This window comes from Scyliorhinus torazame, chromosome 2, assembly GCF_047496885.1.
Source record: "Scyliorhinus torazame isolate Kashiwa2021f chromosome 2, sScyTor2.1, whole genome shotgun sequence".
Lineage (NCBI taxonomy): Eukaryota > Metazoa > Chordata > Chondrichthyes > Carcharhiniformes > Scyliorhinidae > Scyliorhinus > Scyliorhinus torazame.
The window spans coordinates 142,550,902-142,576,588 of NC_092708.1; the positions used below are offsets into that span (position 1 = coordinate 142,550,902).

At 43.4% G+C, this 25,687-nt stretch overlaps 1 protein-coding gene across 1 annotated transcript in view; it reads left to right on the top strand.

The window, feature by feature from the left end:
- Positions 1–25,687, top strand: part of zc3h15 (zinc finger CCCH-type containing 15) — a 47,655-nt gene that overhangs the window by 19,367 nt on the left and 2,601 nt on the right. Inside the window, exons 4-9 of the mRNA XM_072477736.1 lie at positions 1,377–1,529; positions 3,575–3,660; positions 17,132–17,311; positions 20,073–20,219; positions 20,317–20,415; positions 20,488–20,641. Of these exons, the coding sequence (XP_072333837.1) occupies positions 1,377–1,529; positions 3,575–3,660; positions 17,132–17,311; positions 20,073–20,219; positions 20,317–20,415; positions 20,488–20,641 (819 nt within the window). The remainder of the gene's footprint in view (positions 1–1,376; positions 1,530–3,574; positions 3,661–17,131; positions 17,312–20,072; positions 20,220–20,316; positions 20,416–20,487; positions 20,642–25,687) is intronic.

The following is a 25,687-nucleotide window of genomic DNA, read 5'->3' on the forward strand; positions in this document are numbered from 1 at the left end:
ACCATAACAGTGAAAATAACTAAACATAGGAAAAGTTTCAAATACCTAAATGTATTGCAAAGAGAATCAAAAATTAGCTCAGAGGGTAACAATAGAATTAATCTTCTGATTGACGTTGATAATCAAGGCCAGAAACATTGAAGTTTTAGTATGCATTTCAAGATGGCACTGACTTCTTGTCCAAGAGTATCGTCTTAGATGTTACTGTCAGTTTTAAGTTGATGTTTTTGGTGCTATCTTACTTTTACATTTTTTTAAATCACGTAGTTGAATAAAATATGTTTGCTTTATGAAAGGAGTAGAAATTGATCCAATCCTTAATGGGACAATTTGATTAGAACAAATCCACGTAAAATAATAATGGATAAGTTTTATCACTGCCGTGAGCTCCTTTTTGTGGAATCCTGAATGTCAGCAATGGAACAGCTCCAGTAGCTCTTGGTTTGGTTCACATTGCCAACTCTTTTTTGCGTGGAGTCATTCAGGCATATTATAACAGCACAGGTGGGAGGGTGTTCCTAATTGAGGTAGCCATCCCCAAAGCCAGTACCAAGAATGATTTTTTAATCAGCAGATTTCTGTTGTACAGTATTTCGCTGAACAGTGGAGTATTTTGAACAGAGTGTATTTGCACTCTGTACTTTCCACCTACAACCTTTTATTCCCCTTTTAAGTTGTACAAAGCAAAGCTCTGGTTTGTTGCATAATTTGACACTTTTAACTTCTTGGTACATTTACTCTGATGTAAAGTGCATGAAATGTTTAGCTGTAATTGAACTTGTTGAATTTTCAATGCTTCCTTTGTGTTTGGCCTCAAATCCCAATATTTATATAATAATTAAACAAGGGAAATTTAATAAGGGCATGGAGTCCACACTGAGTAAAATAAGAAACGTTGTTTTATTTACACACTATATTTACACTGACCGATTCTGACCTTTTGTACAAAGGTTAATCGAGATCCCTGCCCCTAGCAGGACAGCTCGTACTCTGCAAGGCCCACAGGGAAGGTAATCATTCCCAACTCGTAGGCCCCCTGCAGGCTATTACAGGAAAGACTCCAAAAAAGAACAAGAATTACAAAGGGAATCAAAAATGGGATTAGAGAGGATGACAATCAAATTTTATTTCTGACTGTCAGAGATTAACTTTTGCTAATCTTGACCAGATACTTTAAGGTTTCAATGGTTATAGAGGATGAGTATACATTCCAAGATAGCACTGACCTCTGTCAAAGAGCTGTCTTAGCGGTTACTTTTAAGTAGACGTAATTGATTGTATCTTAAATTACTCTTAAGGAAAAATTATATTTAAAAATAAAAGGTCAAGTAAGGGTAGAAGTTATTACTACACATGAATTCTATTTTTTTTTCCAGGAGCAGATCCCAAATCTGTGGTTTGTGCTTTTTTCAAGCAAGGTCAATGCACCAAGGGTGACAAATGCAAGTTTTCACATGACCTCACCCTGGAAAGGAAGAGCGAAAAGCGCAGTATGTATGTAGATGCCAGGGATGAAGAGCTTGAAAAAGGTATGTTGACAAAACAGAGATGTTAATTTAGTTACAGTATCTTTCATTTAAACTTCCCATTTGGTTCCCTTTTTAAAAAAAACAAGTTAGTGAGACATTTGCATGCAGGTCGTAATTTAGTGAAATATAATTAAAGTATGTTTTTATGTACCAAATATTATGCCGAGTAATTTGTATCCACTTGTTAGACCTTTATGAAAAGTTCCTATCTACCTTCAAAACATGTTCACTGCTCCAGTTTATATCTGCTGCACTGTAAATGTTTTGTCTTATGAAGATATATGCAATAACTTCCATATAGGTTTTCAGTTCAACAAACAGATTAATCTCCATTTTTGATGTTTCATTTTGTTTTATTTGTTTTTTGGAGTAAGTTCTTTTTTCCCCATTAATTTCCCCATTAACACTTCTAATGTATTTCACACATTCATTAAGTGCAAGTGTTGATGTGAAACACTTCACCATTTCAGCAGAATGTGTAACAAATGTTAAAATGCAGTGAGGAAGATTTTTCATGTAGGAATGACACTTACCCACATCAATAATTGCATAATGTGAATATGACTTTTAGTTATACTTTACTCTGTCCATTAAGTGGACACCATTCCCTAAGAACCAGTCCACAGCTATTCTCTGCTCTCGATAGCTTGCTCCATTTTCCTTTTTTAAATGGGTAACTTCTAAACCCCGAACAGATTTTCATATTCAGGTTATGAATCAGCTGGTTCATGGTTCAGCTAGTCTATTCTGCCCGCCTCATTTAAGTCCTCAGGAACTTGTTTTCTTTCATCTAAACTCCCACCCACATTCGGCATGGTGAAGAAATTAATTTCAATCTGGGGGTAGGTTGGGGGAGTGGGCCTAGGTAAGGTGCTGCTTCAGAGAGTCGGTGCAGCCTTGATGATCCAAATTGCCGCCTCCTGCATTGTAGGGATTCTATGATTCTATACTTCCCAAATTGCAACGCCCAGCATTGGATGCAATACCCAGTTGACCGAACTAGTCTCTAATTATTGTTTCCAGAAGTTTCTCTATGACTGACGGTAAATTGACTGGCCTGTGTCTGCTAGGCATATCGTCACACCCATTTTTATAAAAGCAGGAGTATAAACATTTGCAATTTTCCAGTACCCTGGCATCCCCTTTGAACCTATGTCCAGTGCCTCCGCAATTTCCATTCTCACTTACTTCAACATCTTTGGATGTATCTCATGTTCCTTGTGCCTTATCCAACATTAAGTGCCTATAGCTTATCCAACACGTCCTCTTTTTCAATTCTAAACCCTTAATATGTGTGTATTTTTTTCTCCATGGCCTGGGTAGCATTTTCTTAGTAAAGGCAGTTGCAAAGTATTCATTTAATGCTTTGGCAATGCCTGCGTAAATCCTCTTTTTGATCCCTAATTGGCCCTAGTCGTCCTTAATCCACCATTTTACTATTTATATGCTATTATCTTCCATTTTCTTCTCGTATGCTTTTTTGCCTTCCTTCTGAACCTTCTATATTCAGCCTGGTTCGCAATTGTATTTTCTATGTCACATCTATCGTAAGCTTACATTTTCTTCTTTATCTGATATTTCTTTCCCTTTTCTCATCTAGGGATCTCTGGATCTGATTGCCCTACCTTTCTTTTTAAAGAGATTGTACCATGACTGTGCCTGGACTATCTGTTCTTTGCGCAATCAAGGTATGTTCTCTTGAAAGAGAAATTAAGGGCAAACCGATCCAGAGCTCATTGGATCTCGAAAGAGATAGCGATTTTATTGAAATTAAATTTTGGTGGGTGCTTTGTCACCATTTAAAGTGCCATGTGTACTAGTGAGTTGCTTCGATTTCAGTGTTAATATTTTGACTAAGACTTCAAAAGTCCTTTGTTTTTCTTGATCTTCAAATGTAAACAAATATTGGAATATACAGTTAAACGTTTATAGTTCTCAATATGTCTACAGTTTATAAATGAATTTAAATGTTGAGTTGATCTTTTCAACATTGTTTTTTTGTTGATGTTCGACCTTGTTTAAATAAATTTACTTTCTCATCTTAGACACGATGGAAAATTGGGATGTGAGAAAACTGGAGGAAGTAGTGCAAAAAAAACATGGTGATGCAGAACAGAAGAAAACAGTAATAGTAAGTACACACAAGGGGCTAATAAAGTCCTTCACGTAGTGCCGCTCAATAATCTTTTATTGTCACAAGTATGAAGTTAGAGGTGGTGCAGAGATCTACCACCGTTTTTAAAATCCGCTCAGCATTACAAGTCCTGGGTGTGCTGGAAGACTCTGAATCGCTACACTCCTAACGTCTGACAGTCCAACGGGTTGTTGTGATTCAAGATCCAAATTGGGCGATTCATGTACCTTGATGACTCTTTGAAGACTGTCGTCCAATGTGCAGCAACTGCTAAATGTGGTTCTTACCCTGGTGGCCGAGCTGGAGTCGGAGGTAATTTTGTCATTAGATGTAGAAAAGGTGTTTGATAGGGTGGAGTGATGGAACCTTTTTGGGGTTTTGTAGAAGTGTAGGCTGGGCCCCGAGTTTGAGTCATGGGTATGTCTGCTGTCCGAAGCTGCTCAGGCCAGCATTCGTATGAATACCATGAGGCTGGGGGGTTTTCAGTTACGCAGGAAGAAGAGGCAGGGGATTCCTATGTCTCCCCTACTGTTCACATCAGCAATTGAAACATTGACCATTGCCCTGAGGGCCTCAGACAAGTGGAGAAGGATAGTTGGGGATGGAGTGGAACATAGGGTATCCCTGTATCCAGATGATCTTTTGTTATATGTGAAGGACCTGCTGCCCACTATGAGGGACATAATGAGGATACTGAAGAGCTTTGGGTTCTTTTCTGAATACAAATTAAATCTGGAGAAGAGAGTGTATTTTCTGGTCAGCGCCCCAAGAACGGAGCCAGTCTGGAGGTACTTCCTTTTCACTTGGCCAGGTCCACCTTTTGGTATCTGAGGCCCAGGTGGCTTGGGATTGGACCCAACTCTGCAAGCTGAATTGTACCAGCCTGGTGAACAAGGTCAGATCTGACCTGCAAAGGTGGGGCAGCCTTCCTTTGTCCCTGGCAGGTAGAGCTCAGTCAATTAAGATGAACCTTTTGCCAAGATTTCTGTTTCAATTTCAGTGTCTTCCGGTCTTTCATCCCAAATCATTCTTTGAGATGGGTGGAATGGTTAATATCGGCCTCCATATGGGCGGGCAAATCTCCGAGGATTCGGAGCGTTCTACAGAGGGACAGACAGTCGGGAGGTCTTGTGTTGCCAAACTTGGTATTCCATTAAGGCTGCTCATGCAGAGAATGCATTGGAATGTGGAGGGGACCCGCGATCTACCTGGGTGCAGATGGAGCCTGGGTCATGCAGGGCGGATCCGGTTTGGGTGCGCAGGTGATGACTTCTCTTCCATTTTCACCAGCAAAGTACTCGTTGAACCCGGTGGTGGACTCAACTTTAAAAATATGGAGGCAAAGAGCAAAGAAAAGTACAGCACAGGAACAGGCCCTTCGGCCCGCCACGCCTGTGACGGCCATGCTGCCTGTCTAAACTGAAATCTTCTACACTTCCGGGGTCCGTATCCCTCTATTCCCATCCTCTTCATGTATTTGTCAAGATGCCCGTTAAACGCCACTATCGTCCCTGCTTCCACCACCTCCTCTGGCAGCGAGTTCCAGGCACCCACTACCCTCTGTGTAAAAATAAATAAATAATAAATAAATAAAACTTGCCTCGTACATCTCCTCTAAACCTTGTCCCTCGCACCTTAAACCTATGCCCCCTAGTAATTGAGCCCTCTACCCTGGGAAAAAGCCTCTGACTATCCACTCTGTCTATGCCCCTCATAATTTTGTAGACCTCTATCAGGTCGCCCCTCAACCTCCGTCGTTCCAGTGAGAACAAATCAAGTTTGTTCAACCTCTCCTCATAGCTAATGCCCTCAATACCAGGCAACATCCTGGTAAGTCCGTTCTGCGCCCTCTCTAAAGCCTCCACATCCTTCTGGTAGTGTGGCGACCAGAATTGAACACTATACTGCAAGTGTGGCCTAATTAAGGTTCTATACAGCTGCAACATGACTTGCCAATTTTTATACTCCATGCCCCGGCCAATGAAGGCAAGCATGCCGTATGTCTTCTTGACTACCTTCTCCACCTGTGTTGCCCCTTTCAGTGACCTGTGGACCTGTACACCTAGATCTCTCTGACTTGCAATACTCTTGAGGGTTCTACCATTCACTGTATATTCCCTACCTGCATTAGACCTTCCAAAATGCATTTCCTCACATTTGTCCGGATTAAACTCCATCTGCCATCTCTCCGCCCAAATCTCCAAACGATCTAAATCCTGCTGTATCCTCTGACAGTCCTCATCACTATCCGCAATTCCACCAACCTTTGTGTCGTCTGCAAACTTACTAATCAGACCAGTTACATTTTCCTCCAAATCATTTATATATACTATGAACAGCAAAGGTCCCAGCACTGATCCCTGCGGAACACCACTAGTCACAGTCCTCCAATTAGAAAAGCACCCTTCCATTGCTACTCTCTGCCTTCTATGACCTAGCCAGTTCTGTATCCATCTTGGCAACTCACCCCTGATCCCATGTGACTTCACCTTTTGTACCAGTCTGCCATGAGGGACCTTGTCAAAAGCCTTACTGAAGTCCATATAGACAACATCCACTGCCCTACCTGCATCAATCATCTTTGTGACCTCCTCGAAAAACTCTGATCAAGTTAGTGAGACACGACCTCCCCTTCACAAAACCGTGCTGCCTCTCACTAATACGTCCATTTGCTTCCAAATGGGAGTAGATCTTGTCTCGATGAATTCTCTCCAGTAATTTTCCTACCATTGACGTAAGGCTCACCGGCCTGTAGGTCCCTGGATTATCCTTGCTACCCTTCTTAAACATAACATAAGAACTAGGAACAGGAGTAGGCCATCTAGCCCCTCGAGCCTGCTCCGCCATTCAATGAGATCATGGCTGATTTTTGTGGACTCAGCTCCACCCTCCGGCCAGTACACCATATCTCCGAATCCCTTTATTCTTTAGAAAGGTATCTATCTTTTTCTTGAAAACGTTTAAAGAAGGAGCCTCAACTGCTTCACTGGGCAAGGAATTCCAGAGATTCACAACCCTTTGGGTGAAAAAGTTCCTCCTACACTCGGTCCTAAATCTACTTCCCCTTATTTTGAGGCTATGCCTCCTAGTTCTGCTTTCCCCGACCAGTGGAAACAACCTGCCCGCATCTATCCTATCTATTCCCTTCATAATTTTATATGTTTCAATAAGATCCCCCCGCATCCTTCTAAACTCTAATGAGTACAGTCCCAGTCTACTCAACCTCTCGTCATAATCTAATCCCCTCAACTCTGGGATCAACCTAATGAATCTCCTCTGCACTCCCTCCAGTGGCAGTACGTCCTTTCTCAAGTAAGGAGACCAAAACTGAACACAATACTCCAGATGTGGCCTCACCAACACCTTATACAATTGCAGCATAACCTCCCTAGTCTTGAACTCCATCCCTCTAGCAATGAAAGACAAAACTCGATTAGCCTTCTTAATCACCTGTTGCACCTGCACACCAACTTTTTGCGACTCGTGCACCAGCACACCCAGGTCCCTCTGCACAGCAGCATGTTTTAACATCTTACCATTTAAATAATAATCCCTTCTGCTGTTATTCCTCCAAAAATGGATAGCCTCACACTTGGCAACATTGAATTCCATCAGCCAGACCCTAGCCCATTCACCTAACCTATCCAAATCCTTCTGCAGACTTCCGGTATCCTCTGCACTTTTTGCTTTACCACTCATCTTAGTGTCGTCTGCAGACTTTGCCACATTGCACTTGGTCCCCAACTCCAAATCATCGATGTAAATTGTGAACAACTGCGGGCCCAACACTGTTCCTTGAGGGACCCCACTAGTTACAGGTTGCCAACCAGAGAAACACCCATTTATCCCCACTCTCTGCTTTCTGTTAGTTAACCAATCCTCTACCCATGCTACCACTTTACCCTCAATGCCATGCATCTTTAGTTTATGCAGCAACCTTTTGTGTGGCACCTTGTCAAAAGCTTTCTGGAAATCCAGATATACCACACCCATTGGCTCCCCGTTATCTACTGCACTGGTAACGTCCTCAAAAAATTCTACCAAATTAGTCAGGCACGACCTACCCTTTATGAACCCATGCTACGTCTGAAGACAGTGAGGATCCAAAGATTTCTGTCAAGGCCTCAGCAATTTCCTCTCTTGCCTCCTTCGGTATTCTGGGGTAGATCCCATCAGGCCCTGGGGACTTATCTACTGTAATATTTTTCAATATGCCCAACACCTCGTCTTTTTGGATCTCAATGTGAGATCCAGGCTATCTGCACACCCTTCTCCAGACTCAACATCCACCAATTCCTTCTCTTTGGTGAATACTGATGCAAAGTATTCATTTAATATGTCGCCCATTTCCTCTGGCTCCACGCATAAATTTCCTCCCCTGTGCTTCAGTGGGCCAACCCTTTCCCCGGCTACCCTCTTGCTTTTTATGTACGTGTAAAAAGCCTTGGGATTTTCCTTAACCCTATTTGCCAATGACTTTTCGTGACCCCTTTTAGCCCTCCTGACTCCTTGCTTAAGTTCCTTCCTACTTTCCTTATATTCCACACAGGCTTTGTCTATTCCCAGCCTTCTAGCCCTGACAAATGCCTCCTTTTTCTTTTTGACGTGGCCTACAATATCTCTCGTTATCCAAGGTTCCTGAAATTTGCCGTATTTATCCTTCTTCCTCACAAGAACATGCCGGTCCTGAATTCCTTTCAACTGACATTTGAAAGCCTCCCACATGTCAGATGTTAATTTACCCTCAACCATCCGCCCCCAATCTAGGTTCTTCAGTTCCCGCCTAATATTGTTATAATTAGCCATCCCCCAATTTAGCACATTCACCCGAGGACCACTCTTATCCTTGTCCACCAGCACTTTAAAACTTACTGAAGTGTGGTCACTGTTCCCGAAATGCTCCCCTAGTGAAACTCCTACCACCTGGCCGGGCTCATTCCCCAATACCAGGTCCAGTACAGCCCCATCCCTAGTTGGACTATCTACATATTGTTTTAAGAAGCCCTCCTGGATGCTCCTTACAATCTCTGCCCCGTCCAAGCCCCTAGCACTGAGTGAGTCCCAGTCAATATTGGGGAAGTTTAAGTCTCCCATCACAACAACCCTATTGCTTTTACTCCCTTCCAAAATCTGTCTACCTCTATCTCCCACTGCTCCTCTATCTCCCACTGGCTGTTGGGTGGCCTGTAGTAACCCCCCAACATTGTGACTGCCCCCTTCTTATTTCTGATCTCTACCCATATAGCCTCGCTGCCCTTTGAGGTGTCCTCCCTCAGTACAGCTGTGATATTCTCCGGAAACAGTAACGCAACTCCTCCACCCCTTTTACATCCTCCTCTATCACGCCTCAAATATCTAAATCCTGGAACGTTTAGCTGCCAATCCTGTCCTTTCCTCAACAAGGTCTCGTTAATGGCAACAACATCATAGTTCCAAGTACTAATCCAAGCTCTTAAGTTCATCTGCCTTGCCTGTTATACTTCCTTCATTAAAACATATGCACTTCAGGCCACCAGTCCAGCTGTTTTCAGCAACATCTCCCTGTCTGCTCTTCCTCAGAGTCATACTGGCCCTGTTCCCTCGTTCTCCCTCAATTTTTTCACCTTCTGACCTATTGCTCCGGTACCCACCCCCCTGCCATACTAGTTTAAACCCTCTCGTGTGACACTAGCAAACCTCGTGGCCAGGATATTTAAGCCTCTCCAGTTTAGATGCATCCCGTCCTTCTTATGCAGGTCACACCTGCCCTGGAACAGCTCCCAGTGGTCCAGATAACTGAAACCCTCCCTCCTACACCAGCTGTTTAGCCACGTGTTTAACTGCTCTATCTTCCTATTTCTAGCCTCACTGGCACGTGGCACAGGGAGTAATCCCGAGATTACAACCCTAGAGGTCTTGCCTTTTAACTTTCTGCCTAGCTCCCTGAACTCCTGCTTCAGGACCTCATCCCCCTTCCTGCCTATGTCGTTAGTACCAATATGTACCACGACCTCTGCCTGTTTGCCCTCCCCCTTCAGAATGGCCGTTACCCGTTCTGAGCCATCCTGGACTCTGGCACCAGGGAGGCAACATACCATCCTGGAGTCTCATTCACGTCCACAGAGCGCCTATCTGTGCCCCTGACTAAAGAGTCCCCTAAGACTATTGCTCTTCTGCGCTTTGACCCTCCCTGCTGAACATCAGAGCCAGCCGTGGTGCCACTGTTCTGGCTGCTGCTGTTTTCCCCTGATAGGCTATTCCCCCCCCAACAGTATCCAAGTATCACGGGGGGATTCCTGCACTGACTGCCTGTTCCTTCTGGTGGTCACCCATCTCTCTGCCTGCACCTTGGGTGTGACCACATCTCTATAACTCCTATCTATGACACTTTCCGCCACCTGCATGCTCCTAAGTGCATCCAATTGCTGATCCAACCGAACCACGTGGTCTTTGAGGAGCTGCCATTGGTTACACTTGCTGCAGCTGTAGTCGACAGGAACGCTGGAAGCGCCACAGATCTGCCACATCTCACAGTTCGAGCACTGCACACCGCTGAGTGACATTTAAGCACTAGTTAATTAATTTAAAATAAACACTTGAATTATTGTTAGATTGAGTGACAATTAACTATATGGCCCTGACGCTAGATTTTTACTGCAAGATTAAATGCTAAATACCGATCTCTGCTCTCAGGTTTAGTTACTCCACTATCTAGTTAATCAATTAGATTTGTTTTGCAATATAATGTTTTTTAAATTTAACAGATTCCCAATCAGCCAATCAGGTCACAGCTTTACTGTGATGTCACTTCAGTTTCCTCCCCCACACAATTTGAAAAGGTAATAAAATCACTTACCTTCCCAGGATGCTCTCTGGTTCTCTCCCTGCAGATTAACAGTTACAAGCCAGAAGAAAGAAAACAAAACGGTAGGGAAAAAGCACCTTCTCCCACTCAGCACCGAAGCAGGATGTGGCTCCTTCACGTGCGCAGCTTACTGAGTGTGCGCTTGATGCCTGTCTCTTATATAGAACTCCGCTAAACCAGGGTGACTCACACTACAAAAGCTTCAAACAGAAGAATGCAATGTACGTCCTTGTGCCACGAAGTAGGCTTCAGGTGACTGACAGATAACTGCCTCTCAGCAATTAGGGTGGGGGCAGCTTTAGCCAATCAGACACTAAGCTACACACTGCACTTTAACTGTAAAACAGCAAAATTAGATTTACCACTCACCTTTCCTGATTACCTCACTGCACCAAATTACCAAGTTCCAATTCCCACTCTGGCTGTGTCTCACTCAGGATGTGTCTCCTTCACGTGTGCAGCTTACTGAGTGTGCGCTTGATGTATGTCTTGTATAGAACTCAGCTCAATTCAGGAAGGCAATTCAGTAACCTTGGGTCAATATCAAAGCTGTCCCCCATTTGTGCGAACCACTTGTTCGCGCCAGCGAGGTTGGATGCCACATTTGGAGTGGGGAAGGGGTGAAGAGATTGTGATCTATTCCTGAAGGGACGGTTTGCCTGCCTGGAGGCATTGAAAGATAAGTTTGGGCTCTCGGACCCGGATTCATTTAATTACCAATTACCTTCAAGTTCGAAATTTTGTCAAACGAACATTCCCAGAGGTGCCACCATCCTCCTTAATAGAAAGGATCCTTTTGTGCGCGGAGTCCGAGGAGGGTCGTATGCCAGTACATATGAGTAGATTCTGACGGCAGACTCTGTTTTGGTGGGGGGATCGAACGCCAAGTGGAACGAGGAGTTTGGGCCTGTGTTGGAGAATGAGATATGGAGTGAGGCCCTCCGTAGGGTGAACACCGTGTCCTTGTGTGCGAAGCTGAACTTGATCCAGCTGAGGTGTTTAGGTCACACTTGACCAGAACTAGAATGAGCCGCTTTTTTGCGAAGGTTGAGGACTGGTGTGAGTGCTGTTCGAGGGGGCCAGCTAACCATACGCACGCATTTTGGTCCTATTTCGAGCGGTACGCCAACACAGTGGGTAGCTCTGTTGCTTCACAGCTCCAGAATCCCAGGTTCAATTCCCGCTTCGGTCACTGTCTGTGTGGGATCTGCACGTTCTCCCCGTGTCTGCGTGGGTTTCCTCCGGGTGCTCCGGTTTCCTCCCACAAGTCTCGAAAGATGTGCTGTTGGGTGAATTGGATATTCTGAATTCTCCCTGTGTACCCGAACATGCGCCGGAATGTGGCGACTAAGGGCTTTTCACAGTAACTTCATTGCAGTGTAATGCAAGCCTACTTGTGACGATAAAGATTATTATAAAAAATTATTATCCCAAACTGCTGAGCATTTGGTCACCTTTTCCAACACCATGTCGGTAATTCTGAACAGAGAGATTGAATCCTGTGCCTTAATAGCCATATTCAGGGTATCGGCCTTGCTGGAGCTGCGGAAGGGTGCGGGGGTGGATGTTCTTGCCTTCGCCTTGCTGATCGCGCAGAGGCAAATCCTGCTGTTGTGGAGGTTGGCAATTCTGCCCAGTGCCTCTGCATGACTTGGTGACTTAATGGAATTTCTACACCTGGAGAAGGTTAAATAAACTGTGCGGGGGTCAATTGAAAGGTTCCACCAGAAATGGCGACCATTTATCATCTATTACAAAGAGTTGGTCACTGTTAGCTGCTGGTGGGGGGGGGGGCAGAGTTCTTTTCTTTCTCTTTTTTTGTTGTCGATGATGGTTGTGCTTTAGCTGGTTGTTTTCTTGTATTTTACTGTTGTTTCTATTTTTGCATTTTATAAACTGAAAAGATAAATTTTTTCTTTAATTGTGGAAACCAAAACAAACAAATGCCATTACAGGAGTAAGTTTGTGAATTCTCACAATATAAATTAACGTGGTTGATTTCAATGTAAAAGAATTTGTGTAACTGGAGGACTTAACTTGGGCTAAATTAACATGCTTAGCTGTTGAACCGCTAAAATTGAACTGGAATCTAAGTTGGACCTGGTTACCTTGCCTAGAAGAGCAGAGGCTTGATTTAGAATTCCATGTAATGGCGACAGAGGGAGCATTCAAGGGGCAAGAGCAGGAGTGAGCTTTCCAGCTAGAAAACCTGGAGAAAGAGTTACTGACTGACACGGAAGGATTGGTGATTAAAACAGATGGAAGCTGCTGGGGAAAATTTGAGTTTGCCTAGTGAGATATCAAATCCCTCTCCCTAGCTCAAGCTTTAAGAAATCGAAGTACTCCTGACTATTGCCCGAATTTGATAAAGGGAGGGAATGTGGAAACTTTCTTCACCGCCTTTGAGGAGCTGCCAGATCAATTAAAATGGCCTGGGAAGTCAGGTCTCCCCTGGATTAAGATCACTTACGGAAAAGCCTGCAAGGTTTATTCCCTGTTGTGCACTGAAAATTCTGCCAGTTATGAGCTGAGAAAGTGCTATTGTTTTCAGTGCCTATGAGCTCTTACCGGAGGTGTACCACAAACAGTTCCAGAACACACACAAACTTTCCCAAGTGCTACTGGAGTTTCATCCTGCAAGGGATAGTGTCCTTGTACCCCTCCAAGGAAATAGTCCATGGTACTATTCAGGGACCACTGAATCTCTGATATTAGAGAAGAGCCTTGCTCTTCCTTGACCTCCATGAAAGTCAAGGTGCTAATCAAGGGAGTTGGTGGTGAGTACATGCATGTTCCCTTCAATAAGATCATTCTACAGAGCAACTTTGACTTGGGTCCAGCCACTGCAGGGGTTGTCAGTGGCAGGAATAGAATTTTTGCTGAGGAATGATTTGGCTGACAGTAAAGTGACAATGTGTCCCACAAACGTAGACCAGCCAAGTGAGAAAAGGGAAACTGACAGGACGAAGTTCTGAGAATTTTCCTTGATTGCATAGTTAAACAGCAAAGAGCCAGCACCCCAGCTGGCTGAACCAGAGGTCTGGCTAGCTGAGACCTGTTCTAAAAGCTTGTTGAAGAAGAGGTGCTCAGTCAAGCCTCCTTAATGAAGAGACAGCAGACAAATCCCAAATTAAAATGAATAACAGTGTTTGCTCTGAATAATAGATGTCAGCTCTCCTTCTTGACTAGGTTAAGAGCTTGGGTTTCCTGATGTTCACCACAAGGGAGTTCAGATCATTTGAATTAATTCATGAGCTGCGGGACTTCCTGAAGCTCTTAATAAAGAAAAGTTTCTGGGGCTAAGGATGGCACCCTCAATGCCGAAGTATGTATTCACAATTCGGGAACTGTTTTTTGATGCCTGTGCTGTAGCCAAGCAGCATTTAAAATACTCCCAGCAAATCATGAAAAAGCAGGCAGACAGGCATGCTGAGACCTAAACTCCCCAACCAGGAGAACATATCCTCGTGCTGCTGCTACTGTCAAATGATTCTTTCAGGGGGAAATTCAGAAGTCTATACCAGCTGGCCAAAAGTATCAGTAAGATAGAGGATCCGATTTTGCTCCTGACTGGGAAAGATGTTCAGCATCTTAATATGTTAAGTGAATGGGCTAGGGTCTGGCAGATGGAATGTTGACAAATGTGAGGTTATCCATTTTGGTAGGAATAACAGCAAAAGGGATTATTACTTAAATGATAAAATATTAAAACATGCTGCTGTGCAGAGAGACCTGGGTGTGCTAGTGCATGAGTCGCAAAAAGTTGGTTTACAGGTGCAACAGGTGATTAAGAAGGCAAATGGAGTTTTGTCCTTCATTGCAAGAGGGATGGAGTTTAAGACTAGGGAGGTTATGCCTGGAGTATTGTGTTCAGTTTTGGTCTCCATACCTGAGAAAGGACGTACTGGCGCTGGAAGATGTGCAGAAGAGATTCACTAGGTTAATCCCTAAAGGGGTTGGATTACGAGGAGAGATTGAGTAGACTGGGACTGTACTCGTTGGAATTTAGAAGGATGCGGGGGGGATCTTATAGAAACATATAAAATTATGAGGGGAATAGATAGGATAGATGCGGGCAGGTTGTTTCCACTGGCGGGTGAAAGCAGAACTAGGGGGCATAGCCTCAAAATAAGGGGAAGTAGATTTAGGACTGAGTTTAGGAGGAACTTCTTCACCCAAAGGGTTGTGAATCTATGAAATTCCTTGCTCAGTGAACCAGTTGAGGCTCCTTCATTAAATGTTTTTTAAGATAATAGTTTTTTGAAGAATAACGGGATTAAGGGTTATGGTGTTCGGGCCGGAAAGTGGAGCTGAGTCCTCAAAAGATCAGCCATGATCTCATTGAATGGCGGAGCAGGCTCGAGGGGCCAGATGGCCTACTCCTGTTCCTTGTTCTTATGATGAAATATCACAGCCAAGGGCCGAGTCAACCAGAGGGTAGATATAGCGAAGGACGATCTGGGAAGGTTGGTCAGACAGGTGAAAAGAATTCCCACAGCAAACCCACAACTGCTAGACTGGCAAATATTGAAATTCTGGAAAATGTAAATGCCCAATTAACCACCAAAAACAACAGGAAGGTATAACCACCCTGTTCAGGGCATTTAAAGGAATATATAGGAACCAACCGGTATGTGCCCCACTGAGGGACCACCATGTTGACACAGTTGCCCAGTGTCAAACCCAGCTGGTTTGTCTATTGTCAGATAAGAAATAAAATGCATGCAGACAATGATATAATTGAGCATAACCAGATCAGTTGGAATTCCTCCATTGTATTAACCCTAAAATCAGATGGATCAAAATAGATATCCATCGCGGTGCGCAGTGGTTAGCGCTGCTGCCTAACGGGGCCGAAGACCCAGGTCCGATCCCAGCGCCAGGTCGCTGTCTGTGTGGAGTTTGCACATTCTCCCCATGTCTGCGTAGGTCTCACCCCCACAACCTAAGGATGTGCAAGGTAGGTGGATTGGCCGCGCTAAATTGCTCCTTAATTGGGAATTTTTTTTAAAAAGTAGCAATGAACCAAATCATGGACTCTAACCTTAAAACAGGTCACTGCCTATTCCAGTAAAATCGACCTTTTGAAATAAGACTGGCCAATCCCATGATTCCCAGAATGAGAGAAATCTTGGCCATTGTCATCCTTGTACCCTTCAATATCAGCAACTTTTCAGAGATTAACCAACCAGGTAGTAGTTGGATGAACCAACTGTGCAGTATACCTGGACAACCTGTTAATGTAAACTGCTTTTTGGAAGGACAATTTAGTCCACCTGATGCCAATATTGGAGGGTCTACAGAAGGATAACCCTACAGTAAACTTGGCTAAAAGCAAGTATGCTGAGGCAAAATTAACTTGTGGTGGGACAAGATCAAATGCAACCCCAGGAAGTGAAAATACACACCATAGTCAATTTTTCCATTCCCAAAATGAAGTGAGAAACCCTGGGATTCTGGGTATATGCAGGTTATATGCAAGTTTGTCCAAACGTTAGCACTTAGAAATCCCACTTAACAATTCACTAAAGAAAACTGGCAAGCTAGTTTTGACAGGTGTGCCAAAAGGTTTTTGAGAAAACAAAAGCAACCCTGGTAAATGGACCCATGCAAGCCACCCCGAACTTCAAGTGATATAGCAGTCCTACTCTGGGGAGATTACTCTTGAACTGAAAGCCCAATTGGCTATTTTTCCTTAAATCTCAACAAACAAAGAGATGTTAGGCATTTTGATAGCTCTCCAGTATTTCAAGGTCTATGTTAGCACAGGTCATATAGGCCCTAAACTACATGGACCTTTAAAGTTCATGGAAAGGTTTTGAGAACAACTCCAGGTTTTTCTACTGGCAAAAACTGCTAAGAAAACGGCCCAGGGTGAAGCATTAGCAGACAAAGGACCTACCTTAGGACAGAGCACCCATGTCATGGCAGGACAGAGACTATCACACCAGAAATCAAACTCCATTCAGAAAACAGGAGCTAAGTAGTGAATGTTTATTAAAATCTGGATTGGGGTTTTCTTAATTTTCAGTTGAGTAGTGGGATCATGCAGCGGAGAAACTGTCACAAGTGCTCACTCTTGATCGATGTTAGTTGATCTGTCTGACAGTAGTAGGTAATGTTATATTTGGCTCCATATTCCATCTTGTGGAGAGAAACAATGGCCCTCCCTTTGGAAATAGAAATACACAGACCTGGTTTATCTGGACAGTTTCAGGTACAAGTTCAGTTGTGGCACTTAAAGCTTTCATAGGCACTAATTCGCACTTTAGCATTGGACTATGGTCAGTGGCAATCATACTCCAACAAGGGATTGGTCTCTTATGGAGTGGGAAAACTGACTTCAGTTTGAGTGTTGCAACCAAAAATGAATTATTTTGTTTTTCTCAACCTGCCCCCTTCCAGTACCTCTTCAAGTTGAGTTAGGTTGATTCTAAAGGAGATAGAGTTATCTGTACTTTAGCATTTTAACACGTATTTCAAGTGTTTGATGTACAACTCAAAATTAATTGAAAAAGATAGTCTATTTTGTTAGTGTTTTTTTTTTTAATGAGCCCAGTCTACAACGAGTTAATTTGTATGGAACAGTATGATTGGATGATCTTTGTCTTATTCCCTTGTTAGGTATGTAAACATTTCCTTGAAGCCATAGAGAATAACAAATATGGCTGGTTTTGGGTCTGTCCTGGAGGAGGAGACAATTGTATGTATCGTCATGCTTTGCCACCAGGCTTTGTATTGAAGAAAAACCAGAAGAAAGAAATAAAAGATGAAATTTCATTAGAAGATTTGATAGAAAATGAGGTAAGAAAAAAAAATTCTGTTACTTCTCTCACCGTTATTTTCTTTAGGCTAAATGGCCAAAATTGGTCTGTGAAAACTTCACTTGTTTGTTAAGATGCTTTTAACTTTTGTTGGAGAATGATTCGATCAAAATGGTGCTTTCACTTCACTTATGGAGGCCTTTTTAAGTGCTTATATTGTGACTTTAAAAAAATTAAATTTTGAACCAAGAAAGAATTTACAGTGCAGAAGAAGGGCATTCAGCCCATCGAGTCTACACTGGCCCCTGGAAAGAGAACCCTACCGAAACCCACACCCATGCCCTATCCCCCTCACCCAATCCAACCTTTTAGGACACTAAGGGCAATTTAGCATGGCCAGCCCACCAAACCTGCACAACTTTGGACTGTGGGAGGAAACCGGAACACCCGGAGGAAACCCACGCAGACACTGGGAGAACGTGCAGACTCTGCACTGATAGTGACCCAAACTGGGAATCGAACCTGGAACCCTGGAGCTGTGAGGCAACTGTGCTAACCAATGTGCTACAGTGCCCCCCCCCCTTCGCCCCAAATAGTGTTGTGCCAAATGAGCCTGGTATATGCAAGCTTTATCCTATATTGACATTTTCCCAGAATCTAGGACTTTGTACACTCTCCTCCATTTTGTCTGAGAAGCATTGTGCTTGTCTAACTAGAAGTGAGGATTTTGTTACAGATATAACGTTTATAAGATTATATCGGGACTGCATCTTTAATTTAAGATAATATTGGCAGAATACAGGAGTTCATGTGAGCTGTTCTGAAATCTGCCTGACAACAAGCCTGGTTGGCTTGTTTGTTAAAGAGGAGCTAACGTTTTACTGGGAAGAAGGTGCAAGGTGTTCATACCTGTGAACAATGGCAAGAGCATCTGTGATGACTGTGGGAGACTTAGTCTCAAGGGAAGTGTTAGAAAAGTCAGGTTTTATGAATGGCTATACTTTAAACTTCCTATTTAATTCCAAGACAAAGCTAGGAAGATAGTTGTTAGTATTTCTATGTGGTTACAAGGCCCACCAGATTCACGTTGAATGGAGATGAGCTTTGGGAGGGAAACAGGCCAAAGAAAGGTCTGACATTTCAGCTGACAGGGTTTTCTTAAGGTATCCCCAAACCTCAAACAGGGCAGTCTGCAAGAATCTGAGAGTGAGCAGAGAGGTGTACACAGCTGGTGACTATTGCTCATATTGAAGAGACCAAGTTTGTGAGGATTTAAGAGGTTGGCAAATTTGGCTATATGGAGGAATCTCCAGGGTAACACTCACCGTGAAAGTCATGGGATTAGAAGAGAAGATTGAAAGGGAAGCAAGCCACAGGGAAATGATATTTTTGGACTGGTTCCCGAAATGACTGCGTAAGGGACAAAATAAAATATAATAGTGGAGGGAGATTTTCAGCAGATAGAGGCTTTCATGTAGTTCAGAGTGTAAGTTGCTTTTAACTTGTTACAGTAAACGTTTGAATCCTTGGAATCCTGTGTACATCCCACAGTACAGCAGTTTGTCAGGCTAGTGTTCTTTGTCCAACCATCTTCACCTGCTTCATCAGTATTCTTCATTTGGTTCTAAGGTTAGCAATGAGCTGTTTTCCAGTTATTCCAGCATTCCCAGTTCCTCTACACGCTCCGATATGCTGCAACAATACATGCCAACAGCAAATGGTTGACATTAGCTAACTCATAGTTCAGCAGTCTTTGGACTGTTTAAATTATCTGTGATGCCATCATTGTTGAGTATTCCACTCCTTGGGGTTCTCCATTAACTAGTCATAAGTGTCTGCATAAATAGAACAGAGTCTGTCTACTGAGGTATGAGTGGGTGGCTCATCTGGTTCCTCCGAGCTTCCCACCATCTACAAAGTCAAGTTAGGAGTATGATGGCACTTGCATGCGTTGGTGCAGTCAGAACTACCTTCAGCAAGCCTGATTTTTAAATAAGCCTGACACTATCCAGGACAGTTGTTTGATGCCACCAGCAGAAGCCTCTATGCACTCCTGCTGGAGCATTGGGACTGCACATATACTATCTGCAGGATGCACTGCAGCAATCCAGGGTTACTTTGTTCGCATCTCCCTCAACTTTCACCTGAAATACTGGGACTAGGAACAGCAATATCATGAGACACAATCAGCTCCAAGTTCTCCTCCAGTCACACCGTATTCTGATTTGAACATATGGTGCCATTGTCACCAGATTAAATTTCTGAAATTTTCTGTCCGAGGCCATCCTAGGAGCACCATCAGCACAAAGGTTGCAGTAGCGCAACATCACATTCTCAAAGCAACAAGGATGGGTAATAAATATCCCATGAACAAAATATGCCTTTGCGCTAAGATTTCAATTTATAATGCTGTGTATTTATTATGGTGGAAGTTAAATTGAATCAAACTGACTAGGTTTCTCTTGGTTTAATTAAACTCAATACTAGTTGCAATGTAAAATATTAAGACAAAATACAAATCAAACATTTCTTTTGTACAGTTGATCTTTGAATTAACTCCTGTTCAAATCAATATTGCAATGCACATTCTAACCACATGGTGACACTAGATATTTAAAAATCTACTAGGTGTACCCAGTGCCGTTTCTTCAGCCATGTAATGTAAAGTCTTGTACTGTTGTGGTTTGAATTACCTTGAATTCTTAACCATCTAACAATATCTCAGACATCTTAGCCAGACTGCATTTGTTACTCGTTACTCACAAAAGGGTTCATTATTATGTTGTATATAATTTTTTAAGAGAGCAGCCCTAGGACCAGAAGTAACCAGAATCACCCTAGAAACCTTCTTGGAATGGAAGAAAAGGAAGAGACATGAGAAAACAGAGAAGGCTCTGCAAGAGCTAGAAAAGAGGAAAGCAGATTTCGACGCTGGCAAAGCTTTTGGTGTATGTAAATTTGTTCCTTCTACCATTGACTGAAATGATCCTTTGTTTTATATTTTGTTCAAAAGTGTTTGATTATGAAATTAATTTTCATATCTAGGTGAGTGGTCGTGAAGTCTTTGAATTTAGACCTGACTTGATTAATGCTGATGATGAAGAAGCAGATGAAACACAGTATCTTCCAGACCAAGGCGAAGAGGTAACTCCAACTGCATACAATGGCTGCTGCTTGCTGTAATTATAATCTTTTGACTGAGTCTCTTTGTTCTAGGTTGAAGAAGCAGCACAGATCAATGATATTGATGTTTCCCGGTTTGTACCAATAGAGATAAATAGTACTGGCATTACAGTTTCTACTGGAATTGAACGGTTGGGCGCAACACATTCTGCAAGTTTACCCAAAGAAATGTCCAATGAAGCAGATGGTGAGTGGAGTTCAGTAGTACTTTATTAGCATATTTAGAATCACAACAGAAGCCAAAATGAGGAGAATATCTAGTCTTAAGGTGCACGAGCCTAACTTCTGGAATGAGGTAGGAATTTGAATCGAATGGCATGACTGTTGGTGTGCAAGTGGCTTAAACGTTGGTTTTCTCATGCTGGTTATTGAATATCAAGTTGAGTATTTCACGTTGGTCCACAAATTGCATTGCCCATAATTAAGACTTTCTTTTGTATAGCAGATTGCAAACAATAATGGGGATAACAAGCACCTTGGTAAAGTCGCTTGCTGCAGACAAACAAATTCTCGGACCAATAACTGCCCGTAAGCCCTGCCACCAGAGAGCTTTTATAAAGTACCTGTATCCACTTAACATACTCTCCAACACAAACTTCTGCAACTTTTAAAATGAATAATTCCATACATCCGGTCAAAAGCCGTCTTTCTCTGCATCTAAGGAGATCACTAACCTGTTTTTGAAAGTCCTGAATAACATTCAATAATCTTACATCGGCTTTTTATGAACCCAGTCTGATCGCCCTGGATGATCAAAAGGAGAATTCCTTCAAGGAACCGTGCTAACACTTAGACAACAAATTCAAGTCTACAGTCAGCAGCAAAATTGGCCTTAGGAAGCACACTCTTGGGGACTCTTGCCTGCCTTCGGAGCTGAGGAAATGTTTGCTTCTTGGAGCATCTGGGGCAGCGGACCTGCTTCAAATGAGTGATTATCCATGCTAATCAGCGAATCTATTAGCAAGTCTTCAAATTCTTTGTAAAATTCACACACAAAACCATCAGGCCCTGGGACCTTACTAAATTGAAGCTCCTTCAAAACAAGAGCACTTCCCCTTTAGGAATAGGAGCATTCAGGACCAACCTTTGGTCCTCTGAGATTGTTAGAAGCTTAAAAGAAGAGAAGAAGTACTCCATAAATGTCAGCCTGGTCTGTTTAGTAAAAATCAGTGTAAAACCCCCTAAAATGGTTTGTTGATGTCCTCTATTTGCACAGAGGGAATAACCCTAGAGCCAGCCGCCTTCCTTATAAAATAGGCTAGGTATCTACTTGGGTTTGTTTCTAAATTCATATAACTTTTGTTTTGCAAACTTTAAACTCCTCAGCCTGCTGAGTCAGCAAGGAGTCCAGCACTGCATGAGTTGCATTAATTCCTTTCAACAAGTGGTTAGGACTCCTGCCAAATTCCTTCTCTGCTTTGGCCAATTTTACTTTCAACCAGCACTGACGCACAGCATGTTATGCCTTTTGGCCTTGTATGGAATGACTAGCCCCCTACCATTAGCTTTACAGGTTTCCCACAGGATAGAGGGTCTGACATCAGCGAGGGAATTGACTGAGTAGAAGAGACCACATTTCATCTCAAGGAAAACTCGAGAGAAACGGATAGTCGGAGATCACTGTACTGCCTATAGAGCAGGAGGCCACCAAGTGCAGCATTGCTCTTGGCATGAAGAAATAATCAACTATTATGGCATTTGAAGAGTAGAAAAAAGAGTGAATTCTTTATCCTGACATATAATGTTCTCCATACGTCCAGTACACCACCACCTCACAAATTGATGCTCGTGCCCTTGCCTGTTGGGTGGAGGGTGGTTTCTGGTCACTAGGAGTTTGTCCACCATGGGGTTAAGATGACAATTGAACTCCCTATAAAGGAATTAGCAGATGCTAAATCAGCAAAGTCCATGAAAACTTTAGTAACAAAATCAGAGTGGGCCACACACCTTATCGAGACAAATTCCCTTGACAATCCCATATCTGCCCACCTCACACAGGGCGACACGGTACCGCTATGGTTAGCACTGTTGCTTCACAGCGCCAGGGACCTGGGTTCGATTCCCGGCTTGGGTCATTGTCTGTGCTGAGTTTGCACGTTCGCCCCGTGTCTGCGTGGGTTTCCTCAGGGTACTCCAGTTTCCTCCCATAAGTCCTGAAGGACGTGCCCGTTAGGTGAACTGGAAATTCTGAATTGTCCCTCAGTGTACCGAGCAGGCGCCGGAGTGTGGCAACTAGAGATTTTCACAGTAACTTAATTGCAGTGTTAATGTAAGCCTACTTGTGACACTAATAAAGATTTTTAGATTATTATTAGTTCTTTACTTTGAAAGGCATATTTTCATCGATACTGCTGCGCTCCAAATACTTGTCAGAAACGAGGCAAAATACACCTGCCCCAATTGCACCTTGTCATCTAAAATGAGTTTCTTGCAACAAAGCTATGTCAAAATTCTCCTTTTTAAGGAATGCCCAGATCTTTTTTCTCTTACGAAGAAGATGTATTTCCCCCCCTTATTCCAGGAGCTATTTTTTTTACTGGTGCTACTGTCATTGCTCAAATGAGGAATCATCCCCCCCCACCCCCCCTTATTCCAGGAGCTATTTTTTTTATGGAGCTACTGTCATTGCTCAGATGATGTACTTCCCCCCCCCCCCCTTATTCCAGGAGCTATTTTTTTTATGGAGCTACTGTCATTGCTGAATCAGCCAGAGGAAATATAGGATAAGATTTTGGCACCACGTCCCACCAACAAAAAAAAATCACAATGGCAATAATTCTAAGGGAACATTTCTCAGCATTTGTGACGATCTGTAGGGTAATCCCCACAACCTTTCCTTCATTGCAAACAGGAGACATACTACTCAGAAAAGAGGAGAAAGAATAAGCCAGAATGAAAATGGAAGCCATTTTGACCCCACCCCTGAAGACTTAAACCACTCACCCACCGCCCGGCAATGCCCCTGTTATATTGCATATTTATCACGATTAAAGTAAGGAGGCCATAAAGCACAAAATACCATCATAAATGAACGGATAAGGAGCACGCGGAATGGTGATTTCCATTCAAAATGGAAGTCCCTGAGATTCTTGGGGATAAAATATTCAATATAGTGCTCAATTGCTAACACCTCCCTGCTAACATGATAAGTAGCGCTATAAGATCAAGCAGGAAGCATTATAACGGGGATAGATTCTGGATTTTGCAGTGAGCTGCAAATTGGTACTCCCAAGTTATTGCCTTCCATGGAGTTCACAGAAGCCAAGCCTTTGGTCGGTTTATCGAATGTCTTTACCGAGTTGTCAGATATCCCACCCTCTGTCGCAGGGTAAAGCAGGGCATAATTCCCTCCCAACAGTCTTGAGTCGTTTTCTGACTTCAACGATGCCTCTGCACTTCTGTTGCACAGCCGCTGAGAAATCTTGGGAGAAAGAGTCCCTCGTTCCATGATAGACCCAGTTCCCACCATGCTTCACCACTTCCAATAATCTGGCGATCTCAAAAGTTCTGAAAATGGATAATTACAAAGGCCGTGGATTGTCCCTCGGCCTCAAAGACAGGATATATTGTGCCCTTTCTAACATAATACGCCCAGCTTTTGTCTCCAGCTTAATAAAACATGGTAGCCAGCTCGCAAAAGAAATTAATCGGGAGCTTGCCGTCCACTCCTTCTGGAAAGCTGATGACCTGGACATTTTTCTTCCGTCCTCGGTTCTTCGGATCATCCAGGATTTCTGACATAACCACGTAGAAGGTTTTCCAAGGATTGCAAACTGGCCTCAGCTAAGAAAGTTGCATTTTCGTCCAACGGGTTTCTGTCCTCCGTTTCAGCGAGCCTCTTATCAGAATTCTGCAGCTCAGTCTCATGAGCACTAATATTCTGTCCTAACTAGCCAGGTTTATCATCAGTGACTTTAGTGATGTTTGTAGTCATGATCTGCAACACCTTCGAGAGTGCCGGGTCGAGCCCACTCGAGGATCAGGTCACCATGTTGAGGCTGCACCCCAGTTGCATCTGACTGCTCCCTTTTCATAGAATTTACAGTGCAGAAGGAGGCCATTCAGCCCATCGAGTCTGCACCGGCTCTTGGAAAGAGCACCCCACCCAAGGTCAACACCGCCACCCCATCCCCATAACCCAGTAACCCCACCCAACTCTTAAGGGCAATTTTTGGACACTAAGGGCAATTTAGCATGGCCAATCCACCTAACCCGCACATCTTTGGACTGTGGGAGGAAACCGGAGCACCCGGAGGAAACCCACGCACACACGGGGAGGATGTGCAGACTCCGCACAGACAGTGACCCAAGCCAGAATCGAACCTGGGACCCTGGAGCTGTGAAGCAATTGTGCTATCCACAAGGCTACCGTGCTGCCCTTTGTTGACTATTTTTTTCAGATTCCTCAGCATTTTGTCATCCACATTTAGCTAGGAATCCTCTGGGAACATACCATGGAGTATTCACTCCCGGATTAGGTAAGTATGTGCTGTGTAAACAGGATAAATGAGAGAATTTAAAAATGAGTAGCGCCAGATCCCATGGAAATGGTGCTATTACACACACCTGCATCACAAGTACCCCGACAGTGTTTTCTTCAAAACCAGTGGTTTTGTCATTTGCCTGCATTCAGTGATTCATTTTTTGCCATGTACATTAAACCTCTCTAGTGTTGTTTGGTACACTGTGATAATTGATGTACTTCCTTGCTCTGTCTGGATTCAGGCTGCTTAGATTGTAAACAAGCATGCATAAATAAAGCTAGAATCCTAGAAACATAGCACAGGAGGCCATTCATCTTCTGTTACCCAATAACGCACCTGGGATTTAGTGGGCGGCACGGTAGCACAGTGGTTAGCACTGTTGCATCACAGCTCCAGGGTTCCAGATTTGATTCCCGGCTGGGTTACTGTCTTGTGCGTAGTTCTCTCCTTGTCTGCGTGTTCTCATACACATTTAATCAGAATCGAATATACAGAGCACACCCTGGCTAATGACTCAGTACTTTCCATTGGTTTACACTTATCTGTATAATTCCTCCGGGTGCTCCAGTTTCCTCCCACAGTCCAAAGATGTGCAGGTTAGGTGGATTGGCCATACTATGTTGCCCTTCGTGTCCAAAAATGTTAGGTGAGGTTACGGGGATAGGATGGAGTGTGGGCTTGAGGAAGGGTGCTCTTTCCAAAGGCCGGTGCCGACTCGATCGGCTGCACTGTAAATTCTATGAAAATTT